The sequence below is a fragment of the Chiloscyllium plagiosum genome, chromosome 18 (genome assembly GCF_004010195.1).
Source record: "Chiloscyllium plagiosum isolate BGI_BamShark_2017 chromosome 18, ASM401019v2, whole genome shotgun sequence".
NCBI lineage: Eukaryota > Metazoa > Chordata > Chondrichthyes > Orectolobiformes > Hemiscylliidae > Chiloscyllium > Chiloscyllium plagiosum.
The window spans coordinates 24,293,863-24,315,982 of record NC_057727.1 but is presented as its reverse complement, the minus strand read 5'-3'; the positions used below and the strand labels follow the sequence as shown (position 1 = coordinate 24,315,982).

Genomic DNA, 22,120 nt, shown 5'->3' with positions numbered 1-22,120 from the left:
GCAACTAGGGGTGGACAATAAATAAATTTTAAAAGTTACATGATCATTATAATGTAATATGTTGCAAGATCTTCAGTATTACATTTATTAATACTTCAAGTATTGTAATTATAGTTTCAACACAGGGTTTTTAGAATGTTCGTTGGAAATACATGATAAAAGTAAATAATCAATTGCTTTGTTAAATTAACATTTAACAGAAATAGAATGAATATTTACTTAGTTGAAGAGGAGCACAATATTTCAATGAAATTGAATAAAGTATAAGAAATGTAAAATTAAGGTAAGAGTAGCTAGTAAGAGACGTTTGCAAAACAAATCTTAGTGTTGACTTTTGTAGCAGCTTCGCACATATTGATTACTTTATTGTCCCTTCTACATGTTTTTGACACACACAAAAATAATTAATCAGTTAATATAAGTGTAATCTGAACTCCATGGTTTCTGTCAAACAAGTACAAAATTAATTGACATGGCAGTTGTTAGTCCAAACTGTTAACTATTAAGCAAAAACATGTCATGCAGTGGTAGTACCCCGGTTTAGGTTCAAAGCCAACAAGCCCAGAAGTGTACCTGAATATTTAAATAAAAATATGCACATTGTATTAAAAAAAAAGGGTGACAAGACATTCTTGGTAAAAATCAGTTCTTGTGGAAAACAAGAAAGTAAATGCAGCAAGTTAATACTTGGTATTGATAGTCCTGAGGCCTCTGTACCTGTTGGGCACCACAGAATTTTGTTTACTTTAAGGGATTTAGGCATTGCTGGAAAAACCATCATTTTTTAAAAACCCATCTTTAACTGCCCTGGAACCTAAATATCTTACTAGGTGATGTCAGCAGGCAGTAGGAGTCTAGATTATACAGGCTTGGGGAATGAAAGACCTGATCTCTTAAGGATAACCGATTTCCTTCCCTAAAGGATGTCAGTAACCATACATTTTTAGTAATAATTTCATAACTAGCTTTACTTTGGGATTTAAAGTCTTCCAGGTATTGGGATAGCTTTTGAACTCAATTCTGCACATTATTAGCCTCAGCCCCAGAAGACTAGTTAACTGAATGTATTATGGCACTTTCCATCTCTAATTGGTATAGTTAATATTATTAAATCCTCTGCTTACTCTAAATATATAATGAAAAGCCAATTTTCACAATTTAAAGTTATTTGCTGTTACTCGAGGAACTGTAGTTCTCCATTATTCAAATGCAAAGAGCTAAGATACACACATTACAGGAGTAGGCGTTCTGGAAAAAAAAAATCTAGCAATTAAAAATGGAGTGAGATGCCTTTGAGATCTGTCAATGTTCCTCTGTTTAGTCACAAATAGGAGGAATGAACATTGCTGTGCTGTAAGGTGTAATCAGTGTTTGAATGAGTTGGGTTGTAAAAAGACAGTGCTAAAAGTAAGTTTGTTTATTCTGTTTATTCAATGAATGGAGACCAACTAAGTTAAATTATCCCGTTCTATCATCTGTGCAAGGTTGTGGTTTCCTTTGAGAGATCAGTCAGACTAACTAGTCCTGTACCTTCTGTATTGTCAGATTTTTGCTCATCCCCTTCCTGATTCAGTATCGCTAATTCAATATCCTTATTGTTCGTGAGTTTCATTTCGTTCAAATTTGATTTCCTGTTTAGTGTCCAAACTTTCCATTGTATCACATTCCTTTAAGAATCGGCATCTCCTCTTGACCACCATCTTCTGCAGACCAGTTAGCATGTTTAAAGCAGTTCACGTGTTCCTGACAGCTGCTTGTGTGCGAAGAAAGTCCACGTGGATATGTTTTAGTCTCTTAGACTGTAGTTCTGCAGTAATTGAAAACCATTAGTCAGCCATGCACTACTCATTCCTCGTAGTAACACCACGCTTTCCGCCACGATTTTAAATTTTAAAATTGCATCATGTCCCAGCCAGGTAGTACCTAATGAGGATGTTTTTCAACCCAAGATCGAATCATTCTAAACAGCAACATTAAAAAAATCTCTAGGAATTGAACTGTAAAGGTCTGCTGGTCAGCACAGATTAAGATATGAAAAAGAAACCACTGAAAATAATGGTATAGTTAAAGCAGGAAATATATTAATTATCTCGATCTCATGCAGCAGATTTCCAATATAGGGTATAAATTAAAACTTTCCTTGTTACAAAAGAAAATACCAATGTAGACCTGAACTGTACACTGGCTCCTTCCTGTCTTTATTCTTCTGGACTGCAAATGGTCACTGGTTTGGAATGTGCTATGGGAGGTGACTTAGCACACTGTAGCAGTATATATTAAATACAAGCAATGTGCACCTTAGGTGGAAGGAGATTATGCTCAGCATGGTACTCTGCATTTGGTCTGCTTTGTAGCAAATGATCAAGCTGGGGCACTCATCCAGTCCAATGATTTAATCACACCATTGCAGTGGCTTGGAGACCGTGGACAGGCTTTTATGAATTAGGAAGTTAGCCACAGAACATCAATCCTTCAGCTAAATTTCTAGTCAATGGTAACCTCCAGGTTATGAATTGTAACAAAATTCAGTGCAAGTAATGCTGTTGAATTTCATACAATTTTTCCTATTGCTGGAGATGGTCAGTGCATAACAAGTACGTGGTGTCAGTGTTACTGGCCTCTTATCGAAACCAGATTGTTGTTCAGGTCTTCCTGCAAGTAGGCACAGACTCTTTCAGTGAGGGGATTTGGGAATAGTTGTGTACAAATTGTCAATATCCCCATTTTTGTGCTGCTAAAGAGGTCTTTGAAGTAGTAACTAAAGTTGGTCAGGCCTACAGCATTACTGGAGTTCCTTAGTAATGTTCTGCGACTGATAATTGACCTACACAAATCAAACTAAAATTTTGCACATTTATTGGCCATTCTTGAAAGCTGCCTTGATATCAAGTGCAGTCTCTGGAACTCAGCTCCCAGATACAGTTTGTAACCAGATTTGGATCACAAGGTATCCTGGATTATCCAGTAAATTCTACCTAATTCCACCCTCAATGACACTTTGCAATACTATTACTGAGATTAGAATACTTTTGAGTGAGATACTGGAGCAATTCTCTGCCATTTGATTAATGGAAAGAGGTAATGTAGTGGTAACGGGACAGGGAGAAGAGCACAGCTGGTTCTACAGCACACTTCATACAAAGGCTTTGGGCCTCAACCGCATCCTAGCTGTACTATTTTACTTCTCATTATTTCTAACTATCAACGAATGAAATTAAGCTGAATAGATTCACCCACTGATGTCTAGCTGAATATGACGACTAAAATATTTCAGCCTCACCTCCACAATGAATAATGGACTGGATTGAGGGGAGAATATTTGAGTATTATTGTAGAATAATTACCAACTACCCACAAAGGAGCTTTGTCCTGATCAGTTGGTTGTGGGATCACTTGCTCTAGCACATGCTGCCTTTATCCAATCCTTTTTTATGATTTCAGTAGATTGATAAGATTCAGAATTCCACTAGCATACTCAAGGTCTAAAACAGGAACACGTTCTAAAACCCTGTATTACAAATACATTGATGTAAATTCAGAAGTGGTTTTGAAGCAATTTCTAGAAATGCATCATTTCAGTCTAAAACAAGCAATATGCCCTTCAGCCAGCCCACATTTATAATAGAAACAGACCTAGACAGAAGTCCGTGATTAATTTACTTACAATAGCCCAATAATAATAATCTATTATCCATTAAATGTTCAAATTTAAACAAAAAAACAGGAAAAAGCTTTTAAAAATGGAACTGTACATTTGGGAACAATGTACAAGACTGCCAAAATGAAAACACTGCAGAAATTATCCCAAATGCAGGAATACATTAAGTATAGGCAATTTGGGAATGAGGGCTTATCAGTAGGTCAAACAAGTTGATCACATTGTTATTCAAGTTTCCCTATATACTGCAGTTCATTGTTGGAAAATTATTCAAGATTAATGATTTCAGCCTCCTACAATTCAAATACAAGATAACAAGTTCCAAACCTTTTTCACTCAGTATGTATCTAGTCATTGCTCACATCCAGAAATATATAATTTCTGTAGCTCAGCCTACTAACCGTAAAAGATCTATCGCATGGCCACAATCTACATCTGTTGCCTGAAAGATTTCCAAGATAGAGAAAGCATTACAAATGACTCAACATAGCTATTTCAAAGGATCACTGTTAGATGAACCACAACTAAGTTTGAAACAAATGGTTTGTAACTGCAAATAACCTTCAAACAATGCTGACATATCTCAAAATGTAAAGCAGATGCAAGGCTAGCGTTTAAAAGAATGCACTAAGCTATTTATTCAATATAAATTTGTACTCAAAAAGGTTTTAATACTGTTTTGCTACACCACTACTGTTTGCATATACATTTCCTATTGTAGAGTACAATGTTTTTCTCAATCTATTCAATTTTCTACACTATCTGCAGTCTCTACCAGCTGAGATTAAAACAAGCTTAAATTACAGGCACAGAATGCCTTTCCAAATCAGAGTCTGGTTAAATTAATACTCAATTCTAAATTTAAGGTGTCTAGACTTCAGTTACTGGTTCCTTTCTTCACATGTAAAGAAACCTTTTGTTCAATTTCCTTAAAGAATCCAGAAAGGATGTTTGTTAAAAGACACTTGCTCAATTAAACTACTGAATCCTCAACTGTCATCTGTATTTAAAAGGAAAAACATCAACATTGAGCAGTAACTTCCCCAATTTCACCTTAGTCAGCAACTGCCACACCACACCCCTTAAGTATTTCTAAATAATTCAGAGGGAGCAGTAAAGATCCATGCATTAGGGGAACTACAAAAAACATCTATTGGCAATCCTCATGAAGCAAAGCAGATTAATCTAGACTAAACTTAGTTGAACCTCCACCTAATGCAGTTACCCAGTATTCATTTTAAAAATCAAAATGCGCTTGACTTATCAGAAGTACAGTGTATGTGCTCATTAAAATACCAAACTAATTTGTATTTTTTCCTAGAAATGGAAATGCACAGCTATGTAAATTGTACACCGAATACTGTCCAAAGATCACTCAGACAAGCTTTCCCCTTCCTCCTCCAGCTTTATTGATAGTTTAAAATTACATTTCTATAGTTCTAAGACTTCAGTTGCTTTTACCTTCTGTCTTAAAAAAACTGATTTCAAGCAAATGATTCTTTACAGTAGTCTAATTGTATTATACAAAAATAACATCTTGATTTCTGTGAAAACACATTCAACTGCTGTGTAGTTCCAATCCTGTATGCTATGTGTTTGTTGTGGTATTTCATAATGGGTATTATAGCTCTAAACTACATTCAAAAATTTATTCAAACTTCTGCTTGAACATCTGTATCTCTGACACCAACTCTGGTTTCAGCTACGGTTAAGTTGGTTACTCCTATGATGCTTTTTAGAAAAACCTGTACTTTTCAAGTGTGAACAGGCTTGCTCTTTCTCATTGTTTACTCCCACTTTGCTGTTTACGAGACATAGGGCCCCGATACAGATGTTGGTTATTGTGATGAACTGCTCCCAAGATCAAACAATTCAAAACCAACATTTCAAGAAATCACATGCGGAAGTTTTCACAGACACTTCCAGGTTTGGTTTCCTCCCACAGAATCACTTCTAGAACCCAAAAGGGTCACTGATCGGGTTCATCTCTTCCCACTCATTAATCCCTATACACCAGTGGCATGGAAAGGGGGTTCTTTTACAAAGCATTATACATAACACCTCTACCAAACTAAACATAAACATTTGTAGTTAAATGCAGAAAGTCAATTTCCACCCCTTTCCTCCTTTTACATTTTGAGTAAAGCTCACTTGGCCTGGGACTAGCCTCTATCTGCCAATCGTTGGCCAGTGAAGAGGATTCAGAGGAAATTATACAACCATCAATCAGAAAAAAAAGGAGGGGCGACAAAGAAAAATTTAAGCTGTAGCCTCGATCGTGCATTCCCGTGCAAGATGTCCAGCTTCACCACAGCGGTAGCAGTTCACTTCACTTGCCTTGCTGCAATTGATGGCAACATGACCAGTTTCACCACACCTGTAATTTAAACAAGATATTTCATATTCAAGTTTCAACATGTACACTAAACTATAAATACTCAATTTGGGACAACGCAACTAAGTCTACTGAAACAAATAGCATTAAGCTCCACTTTTCCTGATTATGATGGGCATTACCAATGCAGCTTACACTCAGGTAGTACATCAGAAATTAAGCTTAATTCAGAATCAACAGTAGAGGCAGTCCCTGGCTTGCAAACAGGTTCTGTTAGAGTCCATCAGATTTGAAAAAGTGCACTCCTATATGGGAACATTTGTAAGTATGAGCAATCACAAGACAGGGACCCCTGTATATTGTTCAAGTAGAGCCCTTGTATTAAAACGTAGCACTCAAGGTGATTTGATTCAGCCAACAGCCCTTTTCAGGAAGTCTCAAGTTATCACTAATTCTGCTGATAATCTGAAGAGGACATCTGGGCTTGTGTATTGCTCATAACTAAGTTTATCAGTAGAAAATGCTCTGGGGAAGAAAGCATGGAATTCCCTTTTTCACCTTATCCTGGGTAGAAATGCACCAGCATATTATGCACACAGGTCCGCTCCTGTTTCAACAGGTTTTGCTACTCAAGTTCTCTAACAATTCAATGTTAATCACCTGAAATAGTACCTTTTATATAAAAATAATGCTTAACCAATATTAAAGGGGTACAGGAATGGCAAATTGTTTGTGCCTTTTACTTTATAAATGGCTAAGAGGAGGGGCAAAGGAGGTGGATGGGAGTAGACCAAGATCATCTAACAACCAAATATAACTGCAGGAATTACTATAATCAGAGTCACAGGTCAGAGGTCCACAGCACAGAAGAACACATTCAGCCCATCAAGGCTGTGCTGGTTGAAAACTATTCTAATCCCATTTTCCATCACTTAGCCCATAGCTTGTAATGTCTCAATATTGTAAATACACATCCAAGTACTAAAATAATGTGCCAGTTTCTGCCTATATCTCCATTACCTTAAAGGGACACATACCAAGGTCATGCTGATCCTTTATACTCTCCAGGATTCTAACATTGATGTATTCCCTGCCCAAATGCACCACTTTACCTATCCAGATTGAGTTCTGTGCGCCATCGGTCAGCCCATCTAATAGTCTATCTTCCTGTAACCCAAGGCTACCCTCATTATTTACAACTCTGCCAATTTCTATTATCCATAAAATTACTGACCAACCCTCATTTATATATGCCATAACAACAAGAGCCCTACTACTAATCCCTGAAAAACTTTACTGGACTCAGATTTCCAGTCACAAAAAACACCCAACCATAACCCCCTTCCTTCCTTCCACTCAGTCAATTCTGGATCCAATTAGCTCAATTTCCTTGGATCCCACAAGCTATCACACCTTTGCATTCAGATTCCCATGAAGGACCATTTCAAAAGCCTTGAAGGCTAAGACGACATCAAATTCATTTCTCCCATCAACACATCTGGTAACCTCTTCAAATAAAATTCAAATACAATCTCACCAACACCACTTCTCCTGGGAAAAAAGCCGACTATTCTAGATTAATCGTTACCTCACTAAGTGCAGATTAGTGGTGTTCCTTAGAATTGCTTCTAATAGTTTCCCCACTACTAAAGCTTGACTGACTGATCTGTAGTGTCCTGACTTATCCACTGATCCCTTAAAACAGTACATTGGCTGTCCTGTGGTCCTCTCATATCAACATGTTATTTAAAACTTAAGCAACTTTTTGTATTTCATATATTAAAAGCTGCTGCTCAAAATGTCAAAGCAATTCTGAAGAGATTTTGCTGACATTTTGGTGCCAGCTACACATGCAGGAGTCATAGTTGCCACTTTGGCATTGGAAACATTCCATTTTCCAAGAGTTTGTAAGAGGGTCAGCAAATTATGTGCAATAGATTAATTATGGATTATTGGCTATGATTATTACCTCTGTAGATTAGCTTCTTTCTTACGAATATTTCAATTCTAAGCAAATAAATATATTGAATTGAGCAGAGAAAGTGCTTTGTTTTGTAACAGGAAATGATTATGGTTTGACAGATGACGAGCACAATGATACTCAAATAGACCACAAGGAATTACTTGGGGAGCTTAAGCTCAAAACTCCGATTAAACTACTTTATATTCCAGAGGGTCCATGCACCTACCATCCTATATTCAAACCTCCCTTATTCACTAAAGGTTCCCTTAAAATATCAAATATCACAGTTCAATTCCACAGGAAGTTGCATTCTGTAGACAATGAATATTCAATCTTGTCAGTGCATAATGTGGAAGTTGAGTTTAATTTAGCTAGAAATATGAAAAGTACCAAATTGAAGTGGATCTCAGTTTCTTTACACATTGCATCATGCAACATGCCTGCAAATTGACAGCCAATAAATCATTCAAATCTCACTCAGCTGACTCATTTTAATTACTGGTCTATTTTATCTTCTCAGTAATGCAAAACCAGTGGCCCCATAAAGAATGCAATATCTCAAAAGATGGGGAATGCACATGCACTAGAATTTTAATCTTAATTTTCTTTGACTGGTCAGATGCAAAAAGTTTTCACAGCATGTCACATTGACCACTATTCTAACTGCAATTGAATGCAGACCAAAAGCAGATTTAACAAAAGTTACCTTATAGTGGAAAGCCAATAGATTAAAACCACAAGTAACTGAATGGCTCATATCAAACTCTTGGCCATATAGTTTGGAAAATCCAGAACTTGCACTCCCTTGACTAAAGGCGGACACAATGCTGTCCCTCAAGACTACTCCACAATTCAATAATAAAAGCCCCATCTTCTACCACAGCCTGTCTGTGTACATAGTTTTGGGCTTTAAAAAGGAATATATTATTATCTCAACCTTGAATATATTCAGCAAGTGAACAGCCAAGGCCTCTGGGCTAGAGAATTTCAGAGATTCACAATTGAGTTAAGAAATTTCTCATTTTACCATTTCCTAGCTTGAGGAATGCATGTAGCTTGGAGGTAACACTGTATAACAGCTGTTGCTGAAGCAATCAACTGCACTAAAGCAAATGCCTGGTTCAGTTTTTGGGAACAGTCACATAGAAGGGCTCAAATGAATAGCCACAAGGACAAGACACCTACTAAAAACAATTTCCCTCTAAGATAATCAGTTAAAAATATTCAAAAGTAGTGGATGAAATGCAGGTCCAAGAATGTCAGATGGCCTTGATTGTTATTGTTCCAGCAGACATTCTAGTTTAATTGTTCAGAGATAAAAGTATTGCTTATTTTCAGAAACAAACTAGTTACTTAATTTACATCACTCCAGCCACAAATAATGTTCAGACAGTCTTGACCATGCTTCATACCTATAGCACTTGACTTTAGTGCAGTCCTTCTGAATGTGCCCAAACTCTCCACACGAATAACATTTCTGCTCATCAGCATGATCACAGTCACGGGCCAGATGTCCAGGTCTGCCACAGTTATAGCAGCACTGCTCCCTCTCCTTCTTTGGCTCCTTGCAATCTTTGGCAATATGGCCACCCTTACCACAGTTGTAGCAAGCTAAAACATGACAGTATTAAAGTTAATTTCATTTGTAATAAATTTCATTGCCCAACTCCAAACAACAACAAAAAAAATTACATATTTACCATCTTCCTGGAGCTCACAATCCTTTGCAAGGTGGCCTGATTCACCACAACGATAACAGATATCTGGAAATCAAGTGCAAATTTAAAAACAGTCCAACAAAAACAACATATATCATGTAGCAATGCAAGCAGAAATTTGCTTACTTGAATGCCTCTAGTTTCATGAAGCGAGCCTGAGTTACTGAATGGAAAAATATAGGCTACAAAAAAAATGTTGATTAACATTTATAATTCTATGATATTCACATGCCATGTATTCTCTTAAAACTAGGTCAGTTTGCTGAATCTCAGAACAGTCATGTCATGTAACAGATGTATCAATACTTACAATTGTTATTATTTAGATATCCCAATCAATGGTGGGACTATTCACTTTGGACACCAAGAGTCACATATAACTCTGTCTTCAGTTGAACATATCCTTAAGAGATCTAGAACAGTTACGATCTAGGTTTTGGTGTAGAGGAACCTTGATTATCCGAAGAACACACAAGTAGTATTTCATTCGCTTAAATCGAATACCGGATAACAGTTTAGTCAAGCATCGGGGCTTTGCGATCTTACCAGATAATCAGACAATTGAATGCTGGATATCGAGGTTCCTCTGTACATTGCCATCACTGGTAAAATCATGTTACTCAGCCTTACTACACAAACTCAGAAGACTCAAGATGCAGTATAATGGAAAGAACTTCCCTTTCCATCTCAAGTTGGATATACTCTACTATGCAAACCAGAAAGTTCCATTCATGTCTTACTTTCAATTTGAAAAAAAAGTGTTTAAATCTGGAGTGGTTAAACTCCACTCAGATGACTCCTGGCCTCAAACACGGAAACTAGATACTACCTATTTTTTGACTGTTAACTTGTCAGTAGTTAAGAAAAGCAATTCTGTCAGAGCTTGCCCACATTGTTATGGCTCCATTGAGTTGGGCAGCTTCAAAAGAAAGATGTGAACATATAAAGTGTACAGAAGTATGCCATTTAATACTTCAAGCTTGCTCCAACATTCCCATCTATTACCTTCCTTAACAAGAATCCCTGGCTTAAAATAAAAGTATTCAGTGACCTCACTTCCATACCTTGAAACAGAATTCCAGTTTCTAATCTAAAGAATTTCCTTACTTTAGGTCCTTTTAAATTTCCAAGAATAAGACAGTGTGCTTCAGTCCTAAGATGAGAAAACACCCATCCTACTAGGTTTGAGCATTTATCTTCCCAAAGCAAGTTAGCCACAATAGAAGAGAAAAACTACCCTGAATTCAGTCAGAAGCCAAAAAAAGCTTGCTGCTGTCTTCAGGTTTCCAAAGAACATTTACTGATCACCTTTCAAAATTCACCCAACATCAGTTTGAATCTGACACAAAGGGAGATTCCAGGTGTACAGCAACATCACCAAGAAGCCAATCACACAAGACACCAGGTAACAGCAAGTAAATTTTAGAAAGTCTGGAGCACAGAATAAAGTGATTTATATACAAGACAGATGCTATAATCTGAACTTAAAGAAATTCATGAGAAATTTCAGTCATACAGCACACAGATCCTTCACTCCAACTTGTCCATGCCAATAAAGTTTCCAAGCTAAAAACTAGCCCCATTATTCTGCATTTGGCCTATAAACCTTCCCTATTCAAGTACCTGTCCAAATGTCATTTAAATCATGCAACTGTGCCTATAATCATTCCACAACCTAAACTAACTCTGCATATAGACTCGAAGTTCCCAGTTTCAAAAGGAGTAATACCAATGAATACTAACTCAGCCACTACCATTACAAAGACCAATTTCAAGTCAGTATTTAAATATTGTATAGCTCTATACAAATTGGCATCATAAAAACCTCAGGTGCAATCCAACTACCTAAAGTTCAATTAACTGATATTCAAAAGTTACAAAACATCACATACAGATTACAGACCAATTGTAGTCCAAATTTTGGTGCTGTAACGCATACAAATCCAAATTGCACTTTAATAAGTGCAGTAAAGCGTTCCAAAACTTTTCAGTGGCATGACAAACTCTGAACAAAATTAGAGACAAGAGGAAATTACAGAAATGGAGAGAGATTCTACAAATGAAGATGCAAGTTGCTTAACCAGCAACTAAATATACATTAAGATGAGCAAGGGTGATGGTGGAGCAAAACAAGCAAGATTAGTGCAGAAGTTAGATGGTCAGCCAGAAGCACATTAGATTACGCAACAGACAAAGGGTTTCAGCAGATATCCCAAAGTGGGGCAGAATTGGGTGATATTGCAGAGTGAAAATAGACTGTCTTAGTGAAGCTCATCCTGCATAAACAAACCATCAACCTCTGGCAGTTGCAAGGATAGGGATGCAGTTAGTAGCTAGGGAGATGACAGTGGCTTCAATCTTCCTAATATTTAATTAGGAAGAGGTCTTGATCTAATACTGGATGGCAAATGAGCAGATTAGCAATGTAGCACAGAGTCAAAAGACTTGAGGCGATGAGATGGAGTGGGTGTCATGAGCACGCTAATAGAAGCGAATGATATCATGCTTCTCCCTGAAGAGAAATGGTGGGGCCAGAGTAGATCCTTGGAGGGGGGGGAGAAAACAAAGGAATTTTAAAAGAGAAGCCATTGCAGATGACTTCACGTTCACCATTAGATAATAAAAGCCAGGAGTGTAGCACCATAGACAAATGCCAGTGATGAGTTGCAAGAGAATGGTCAAGTCACAAAGAAGGGCAAGGGTAGTTTACTTACATCACTGTTAAAAATGCTTTCCAAGAAGAATGTTATTTGATACCGTGGTAAGCATGGAAACCAGATTGAAAGGATCCAATTACAGAGTTCTATCAGAAGTGACATGGGATTGTGTGTGCTAACACAAGCTTTTCCAGTTGAACTTTCTACCCACTTTAATTCTTAATTATAAGATGTTCCTAAGATATGCCACACAAATTTATTTTGCAAAAGGAACACAGATTTAACTTTCAATTATAAAATTGCTATAACAATGATAGTGCCTAACTATGGCATGTTCAACTTTAATAAAGATATACCACATTGCAGAATTAGACTATGAGAACAACCAAATAATTTGGCTCAAATAAGCAGACAAATGCTATTTCAGACTTGACTTTTTTTAAAACTCTAAACAAGACAGATTATTTAGTTATGCAACGAGTGCCAGGGCTAAAAACTTAGGTGGAGTAATTAAGGACCAGCCTATTTGGAACAAAGAAAAACCTCAAATTTGTGCACATGACTTATCAGGAGTAATTCAGGACACCCTGGAACATTTTATCTTATAGTATAGGAAGCGTGGCATTTTCTGCTAAGTTTATGCAATGAGTAAGAAGCAAAATTCTTAGCTTACCTCTTGCAGCAGTGAAACTTCCTCTGCCACGACCTCTAATCCGACTGCGTCCACCTGCATTTGGACACTCACGTGCCCAATGTCCACTACGTCCACAAGTAAAGCACTCCTGGCTGTTCATGATGAGCTATATTTGGTCTGAAGGGAGAGAGAAAAATCAGGTCATTAAAAAATATTATAGCCACCATTCCAGCAAAGAAAATAAAGCATGATTGAGTGAATTTAAGCACACATTTCTACTTGATAGGTTATGAAGGCATAGTTTTGCAGTCTTCCAACAACTTTTCTTTAATTCAAGGTCAACTTTAAAAATACAGCCTATAAACAAACTTTGGAAAACATAAGTGATATTTTACAGCAAAAGTTGAGAAATACAAAAATAAGATTCACCTGCTGTATTCATTTTCTCAATTAGGTTTAAAAAAGTAGACTACTATATAGAGTTCACTATACATAATCAAGAGGTGGTTTCACAAATACTCATCCTCATTGATGGAAAGTCCAGAACACCATTACAAAACTGAATAACTTGCATCTAACTTCAGCCAGAACTACCAAGGCGATGATCCATTTCTACCTCTTTCTGGAGAATCTAGAATCAGAATCAAAATGTTTTCAGGCCAGCTGGAGGAAGTGAAATACACTGGATACAGTGACACACATGGACCGAGACAACACTCCAGCTATGTAGGCTGCAATATGTTTGCTCCAGAACTATGTGCCATTAGTCAAATTGTTCCATACAGCTACAATACTGGTACATATGCATGTGGAAAACGATCCAGGTATCTTGTTTACAAAAAGCAGAACAAATCAGGTCCAGCCAATTACCATGCCAGACCCTCAAACCACAAGATAGGTAGCCAAGGATGACAAAGAGCCCTTGTGCACCAGTAAACTGGTGAACTTTCAGTTGAGCTCTGCAAGCACTACTATTCCAGACCCTACTGCAGCTTTAGTCCGAGCAAGGACAAACAAGCTGAGTTTCAGGGTTGAGGTTGGACAACCTGCTTTTAGTCATGTTAGAGTAAGTAGTCCTAGGAAAAGTGAAGTTAATGATAATTGGAAAAAAAATTTCCAGAACTGGAGTAAAAGAACTGCAGGCACCGGAGACCTGAAACAAAAAGTGGAGAAATTCAACAAGTCTGGTAGCATCCATGTAGAGCAAAATCAAGTTAATGTTTTAGTCAGTGATCTGTCAGAACCAATAACATTAACAGATACTGCCAGACTGCTGAGTATCTCCAGCACTTTGCTCTGCCTTGATGCTTGGTGGGATCAGTAGAGCAAAGAATGTTCTCACCCTTAAGTGAGTGCCCCAACTGTAAAAGGGTTGACTGAATGACACTTCTTCCAACACAGGATGGGAATGTTAATTTACAAGCAGCACTCAAACCACAAGGCAAGACATGTGATGACTATGACCATCATGATAATCGCTTTACATTTAACTCTATTACCATGGAAAAGATTTGTCAGTTGTAACTATGAAGTTAGCACTCTGGCTTCAAGATCAGGCCAGAGTTGAAAAGTGTCAAGTAACTCACCATTTGACACCTTTTCCCAGTCATGCTCCACTCACATGGATGTGTTCACCCTACAAATATTCAAAGTTCAACACTCTCTGGATCAAAACGGCCACTTTGATCAGCAATACAACCATGACCTGAAAGGTTTCAGTGTCTCCTCTACATTTTTCATTACAACAAACTAAGCCTCCTTGGAGCCAGAAGGAATGGCTGAGGTTTTATCGGAGTCCTTTATATCAATATTCATGAGGGAGAAAGTATAGAAAGCAGTAAAGAGAACTATAGGATAGCTAATATGGCAGCGTTCTTCAAGAGGATGGGGTATAATCCAAGACACCATATAGGCCAAATAAATGTATCAGTGGGAAACTGGGGAAAAACATGAGGGCCAGAATTAACCTCCACTTGGATGTGCAAGTATTAGCATGGCTTTGTCAGACGAACATCTGTTTGGTTAGATTGAGGTTTGGTGAACAGATTACTTACAATGTTATTGGCCAAGTAGGTTTCCAAGGCACACATATGGCAGCAATTTCCAGAACCAGAAATCAATATGCTGATGCCACTTTTAGCATACTGGTCACTTATAGGGTAGATATTGAACTGGAGGGTACACAAAAAAAAAATTAAGGATTTTGCTTGGAGAAGAGGGAGAGTTGAGTTACAGGAAGAGGCTGAAACAGGATGGGACTGAGGGACAACCTCATGGGTTTATAAAACTATGGAAGGGCATGGAAAGGTTGAATAGTCAAGTCTTGTTCCTAGGATCAGCAGTCCAAAACTAGGTGAAGGGCTAACTTTTTCCATGCAGAGTGGTATGCATTTGAATGAGCTGCTGTAGTGGAGGTGGTGAGTACAATTACCACGTTTAAAATGCATTTGGATTGGTATATGAATAGACTGGGCATAAAGGGATATGGGGCAAATGGGACTAGCTCAGATTGAATATCTGGTCAGGGCAGACATGCAGACCAAAAGGATGTTTCCATGCTGTACGACTGGTGTGTCAGTGCCAATCATGGAAATCAGCGGCTGTGCAGAAATGTTGGTGACTAGATGTTTAGATGAAGGTAGTGGATGTAATTACATGGACATTAGAAAATCTTCGACAATGTCTTGCATGGGACTGGTTAAGTAGTTAAGAACCTCAGGATCAACAGCAATTGGCAGGAAGCCCATGTCCAGTGGCATATCACAATCTGTCACTGTTTGTAGTCTGTTAATGCAGAAGCGAATGTGAGGTTTATCCGTAAGTTCACAGATGACAGGAAAATTGGTACCATGGCAAATAGCAAGACTGAAAGCTTTTGACTACTGAAGACAGATGGACAAGACAACTGAAATCAAGTGAGGACAGAATGACAGCCCTTGACACCAAAACTGCATTCAAAGTGTGGCATCAAGGAACCCAAGCAAAACTGAAATGGGAATCGGGTGGTATTCTTTTCACTGGTAGGAGTCACAGCTGGTGCGTTTGCCATTGGAGGTCCTGAAACCGAGATGACTGACATCGCTGCAGAAGTTCCTCAAGGTAGTGTACGAGGCCCAACCATTTTTCAGTTGCTTCATTGATGCTCCCTCCATCATGAAGTGTGGCTGTTTGCCAATAATTGCAATGTTCAGCACCATTCACAAGTCTTCAAATACTGAAGCAGTCCATGTTCAAATGCAACAAGATCCGGATATCGTCCCAGATTGGACTCAACAGGAAAGTAACATACATGCCACACAAATGCCAGAATTAGCCATTTCCAATGAGACAACCAAACCACTGCCCTTTGACATTCAACTGTGTTACAATCACAATCTCTACTAATCATCCTGGGGGTTACCATGGACCAAAAACTCAACTGAACTCACCACAAAGTGGTACCAAATGCTGGCCAAAGGTTAGAAATACAGCAATGAGTAACCCACTACTAGCTCAAAACCTATCCATCATCTACAAGGCACAAGTCAGGATTTTGCTGGAATATTTCCCCCTCAACTTGCTTGGAGAGATGCAGCTCCATCAACACAAGAAGCTTGACATCATTAGGACAAAGTAGCCAGTTTGATTTGTACCACCTCCACAATCAACATTTCAGTCTGCACTGCTACTATTACAAGATACCCTGCAGAAATTTAAAAGATCCTTAAAACAGCACCTTCCAACCCACTACCATCTAGAAGGACATGGGCAACAGATACATTGAAACATTTGTGAGCTCCCCTCCAAGCCACTCACTATCCTGACTTGGAAATATAATCACCATTCACTGTCACTAGGTCAAAAATCATGAAATTCCTCAGCAAGACATTTTGGATAAATTTAAAGCATATGGACTGCAGTTCAAGGTGGCAGATCATCACCTTCCCAAGGGCAACACCCACAAGTGAATTTTTGAAAAAAGTCAGATAAGCAGGATGATTCAGCCAAAACTCACTGAGGTATGGGCAGACTAGCACTGTGGGATTAGCTTCAAGTCACCCACCCCCCAACAGTGGCCTAACCAATGTCCTGTACAGCTGTAACATGACCGCCCAACCCCTGTACTCAATACTCTGACCAATAAAGGAAAGCATACCAAACGCTGCCTTCACTATCCTATCTACCTGTGACTCCACTTTCAAGGAGCTATGAACCTGCACTCCAAGGGCTCTTTGTTCAGCAACACTCCCTAGGACCTTAGCATTAAGTGTATAAGTCCTGCTAAGATTTGCTTTCCCAAAATGCAGCACCTTGCATTTATCTGAATTAAACTCCACCTACCACTTCTCAGCCCATTGGCCCATGTGGACCAGATCCTGTTGTACTCTGAGGTAACCCTCTTTGCTGTCCACTACACCTCCAATTTTGGTGTCATCTGCAAACTTACTAACTGTACCTCTTATGCTCGCATCCAAATCATTTATGTAAAAGACAAAAAGTAGAGGACCCAGTACTGATCCTTGTGGCATCCCACTGGTCACAGGCCTCCAGTCTGAAAAACAACCCTCCACCACCACCACCCTCTGTCTTCTACTTTTGAGCCAGTTCTGTATCCAAATGGCTAGTTCTCCCTGTATTCCATGAGATCTAACCTTGCTAATCAATCTCCCATGAGGAACCTTGTCAAGTTAAAAAATGAAGGACTTCTGGACTACGGAAACCAATGCCTGAGCATACTAATAAGAATCCAATGGTACTTCTAATAAACACAAATTGCTGGAAAAGCTCAGCAGGTTTGGCAGCACTTAAGGAGAGTTAATGCTTCAGGCCAACTGACCGTTTCTCAGAACTCTGCATGGTTTTGCAACTATCAGCTTAGTTGCCCAAAGTACGTACCACACTATGTACAGTATTCTTATGTATCTTGACAATTCTTTTTATTATAATTGAGCAGAATGGAATACGGTGTGTACCTTACAAAAGCAAACAAGAATTACTGACCACAAAGACAAACAAATTTAATAAAATTGGCTGAACAAATTCCTTTTGAAATTTATATAATGTATGGTATAACACGGAAAAAATTGAAGGTGCCATAGTAAACCAAACTATGAAAAACAGGACACAAAGTGGCAAAACTTAAATCTCTCAACTGTATCTTAGCTTCCCAAACATACTATCTGACATATAACAGAAACAAAACTGGTGGCAGAACTTTTTTGTTCTTTCTCGAATTAGACTGCAATGTTTCATTTCTTGAACATAATTAAGTACTTGGAGGTAGGGCTTTTTTTAAAAATGCAAGTGTAACAGCAGACACCCTCCTGGGAATTGCTCACTCCCATTAGACAGGTTAAGAATCAAGGTCAATTGTTGTCATTCTTCATAAACTGTATTTAAAATCAAATTAGAAAACCAAAATTAATGGTGGAACTCAAACCAAGACTCCTTATGCATTATTCAATTTATCTTCACAGCAACATTTGTCAACATAACTTATTGCAGTTTCTCATTAATCCCAGAATTCCTCATCCCACTACTGCCACCTGTGCTTTCAGCTAAAACTTAGCTCAATCCCCCCACCTCAGGATGTTCACTAAAACGTGTGATCAACTCCAATTCTAACACGTACCCGAGTATCAAATGTTTGACCAATGGCAACCCTGTGAACGGCTATATACTTTACTGTGGCAGGTGGCACTACTACTTCAGATGTTTAATTCATGAAGTTGAATGATAAAGGTCACAGTTCCAGGTTAAATGAAAGACATGTGAAGTAAAAATTGCATTTAAAGTCAAATCAAATAAGTTAACTCAATGATAACATATTTGCAATGGAAATGCAAATCAAGTGATTTTTAGAACAGTCGCATTTATCCAAGACAAGCTAGCCCTACATTAGGTATGCAGCTTGGTACAACTATTTTAGAAAAGCACGTCATATCTATAGAAATCCCATATTTGACAGAAGCATAAACAAAATTATGAAGACAGACACTTAAAAAGAATGCTTCTACCATTCAGATTGCGCGCATAAATGTGTAAGAAATGAAAGCAGAGTCTGAGTGTCCTAAGTCAAAAGTTTGTCTGCTATGGGATGCCAGCACGGTTAGCAAGACTGGAAGAACTGTCCATCCCAAATGCTTGTGATTTACCTAGCAGGGAGCCTTGCCAGGCCATTTTAATTGAAAGTAAATGACTTTGACGTACATTCTCAAGTCAGATATAAGCCAGCGTGGGAGGCAGTGATGTAGCATTAATGTCATTGGTCTAGGAACCAGAGACCCAGGCAAATGCTCTACCAACAAGCTCAAAACATTATAGCAGCTGGTGAAATTTAAAGTGATTATATAGCTCGTCCCAGTAGTGACCATAACTATTATAACCAAATGAACAGGTTAACTCATGACCTTCAGAACAGGAAACCTATCCTCAGTTTGACCTTAACAAGATTCCAGATCCACAACTTGACTGACTTAACTGCAGCAACTAACAAGCCACTTACTTCAAATACTGAACTTGCAACTGACACTATTTTAAGAATAAAGGGCACTAAAAAAAAAACTAATGAATTCCCCCAGATGTTGCAACAGGATTTTTTGTTATTCACATGGGCATGTTAGTCTCAACTGCTTCTCTCCCCACCCCCCATTTATTGCTAGGCCATTTTAGATGGCAAATGAGAGTCAACCACATTGTTGGAATTACATGTAGGGAGGATAACAGATTTTATTTCCTGAAGGACACTAGCGAGCCAGATGGGCATTTCCAGACTATCAATGGTTTCATGGTCAGATTCTTCATTCCCGATTTAATTAAAAAACTGAATCTAAATTCCCCCATCTGCTTTGGCAGGATTGGAATCCAAGTCCCTGGAACATTAGCTGAGTTTCAGGATGGATAGTGATAATACCATAAGGCCATTGCCTCCCCCAAATGTGCATCACGGCATTAAATTAGGCTACTGGATTACTAGACCAGTAACATTATTGCTATGCTACTATCCCACTATAGTAATTAAAACTAGATGACTCAATTTACAGGAGAAGCAGGAAACTTGAAGAACAACAATACTACAAACCTAGTTTCTTTAAAGTAAAAAGACCAGTAATTCAAAACAGTTGAAGAGCACTGGCACAGGAGTCCAAACAGCATCCACTGCTTTCTTGGGTTGAAACAATGATAAAGTGTAATCTAACAATTTACTGTGAAAAGGAAATAAATAAGTTCCAAAGGCATTAAACAGTATTTTCGGGTAGTAGTCACACTAACAACACTGCATAACTTGACATTTGCAAGTTACTTCCTCGTACAATGCACCAAATGAATGGCAAATATTCATATACAAAAAAAGGTGTAGACGCCCAAAAGAATTTGCTCCTTTGTTTTGTACGAGACAGAAACTTACACCATCTTAAATAAAATTCTCGTTTGCCCAAAATAAGGCAACCTGATTTCATGCACCTTCAGAAAACCTATCCTAAACTGGACATTTGAGGTCGATAGAGAAATACACGTGGACGTAACCTCCTACACCATCCGTACAAAAAATAATTTCTTTCCCGCCAAAGTCGAGCTCATTCAAGTTTCAGGTTAAATCACGCCTCAAGGGGGTGTGGTCTCAGTTATTGGTTTAACAAATAGCCTTATTTTTCGGAATAAATTGACTCCGTGTTACTAAAACGATTGAACAGCGGCCTCGGGATTCTCTGGGAGTCAGGCAGCGGTGAAGACGGGCCTATGGGGACCAGCCGACATCACTCTGGCCTCCCAGATTTGTCGCTGGGGCCGTCACACGTAGCGGCGCCAAGGAGGAAAAAAAAGGCGGACTCACCCCATTCCGCGTGAGAGAGTCCCAACATAAGGGCTCCACACACAGGGAAAAAAAGAGGAGGGCGAACAAGAACCAAGCCTCAGCCCGAAGGGAGGAGAGGGGGTATCAGTCGGGTGCGGCGTGTTTCACACAAGAGCACGCCGTTGGAACTCGAGGCAGGCGTCGGGCCTAGTGACACAGACACACCTCCCAGGGACACCGCGTGTGGGCTCGGGAGGCCTCGGCAGAACAATAATAGGAGAAACAGAGTGGTGGCAGGGAAGAGAAGGGGAGGTTTCAGAGCTACACACAGAGGATAAGCTTTATTTGGAAGTAGTAGACTTTTCTTTTGGGAGGTTGGCGATTAGGAACGGAGGTTCGACCCGACAGCCTGACACACAGGCCGCAATGCGCCGTCAGAAATTCACTTGTTTACCTCAGCACTTCTTCAGAGTTTAACCCACGGGAGCCCGGCAGCTAGCGTTAACTCTCCGGGAGGGAACAGGGGTGGGAAGAGTCAGGTTCGCCGCGTCGCTACGAGACACCCCGCCGCACACGTTCTCTAATGCGTTTTATTTACTCACTGTCTCGGGACTGCGCCTTCCGCTCAACCTCCGGCCACCGACTTTCAGTTTTTTTTCTGGCTCTTTCCTTCTGCACGCGTCACGCGGTTTGCACACGGAGGGAGGAGAGGGGGCGGGACCCACTGCACACGGCACGTAGGCCCACCACCCACCAATTAACGCGTCCCGCTCCCGGAATCCCGACGCATGGTTGGAGGTGCCCTCTGCCACTCTTCCGAGCTGCGACCCGCCCTCCGCTACGGACGGACCAATCGGGTTCCACCGGCTCCGCGATTGCGCCGTGCTGCGGCCTGGCTCCTTTTCAAGTTCTTTTTTGAGGTGCGTTGTCAGGGCTGGTTGGAAGGCATATCGTTTGTTGACTATTTGGTTCTTATAATGTGACCTATCTCCGCAAATACTTTGAGGGAGAAGTGTAAACCGATTCGTACGGATATGGTTTTATTGTGCGTCCAGAGCACGTTACATTTGTGTTTATTTCCAAATTTAGTCAAATCGTTAGGCGTGTTGTCTGCTGGGAGTTGTAGTTTCCATCAGACCCATATGGAATTGAGCCCAGATTCCACCCTTGCCAACGTCCCTCTTTAATTCTACTGTTAATTTGTTGGTTAGCACTTGCGAGGTTTAGACGGAGAAATATTAGAGCTAATTTAAAGCTCAATTCCCGTAGTTTGTGTAGGCGACCTGAGGTTTAAAGACAAGACGTCGTTGTATCAGAGCCATTGACATGATTCAGTCTGCATTTCAAAGCTATGAGTTCCTGCTCTTTCTTTAAAATATGA

General features: G+C 39.2%; 1 protein-coding gene across 4 annotated transcripts; it reads right to left on the bottom strand.

Moving 5' to 3' along the window:
• Nucleotides 1-1,412: 1,412 nt before the first annotated feature.
• cnbpb (CCHC-type zinc finger, nucleic acid binding protein b) lies at nucleotides 1,413-21,455 on the bottom strand. Of its 4 annotated transcripts, XM_043707973.1 has the most exons (6): nucleotides 21,342-21,455; nucleotides 13,005-13,142; nucleotides 9,657-9,719; nucleotides 9,369-9,567; nucleotides 5,996-6,035; nucleotides 1,413-1,807 (listed from the first exon to the last, which is right to left on the bottom strand). In XM_043707973.1, the coding sequence occupies exons 2-6, from the start codon at nucleotides 13,123-13,125 to the stop codon at nucleotides 1,787-1,789; spliced, it is 444 nt and encodes a 147-aa protein (XP_043563908.1). In that variant the 5' UTR covers nucleotides 13,126-13,142; nucleotides 21,342-21,455; the 3' UTR covers nucleotides 1,413-1,786. The 4 variants fall into 4 exon arrangements, with proteins under 4 accessions (XP_043563908.1, XP_043563909.1, XP_043563906.1 ...); XM_043707974.1 differs by lacking the exon at nucleotides 5,996-6,035; XM_043707971.1 differs by lacking the exon at nucleotides 1,413-1,807 and having other exon boundaries at nucleotides 5,044-6,035; nucleotides 21,342-21,454.
• Nucleotides 21,456-22,120: the final 665 nt, after the last annotated feature.

Bases quoted from the DNA above. Each gene is read 5' to 3' on its own strand.
- cnbpb (XM_043707971.1), bottom strand. From the start codon at position 13,125: ATGAACAGCCAGGAGTGCTTTACTTGTGGACGTAGTGGACATTGGGCA. The intron at 9,720-13,004 runs GTAAGCTAAGAA...CTTGATTTCCAG, and splicing joins AAGTTTCACTGCTGCAAGAG to ATATCTGTTATCGTTGTGGT. The intron at 6,036-9,368 runs GTATGAAGCATG...TTTAAATTACAG, and splicing joins ACTAAAGTCAAGTGCTATAG to GTGTGGTGAAACTGGTCATG.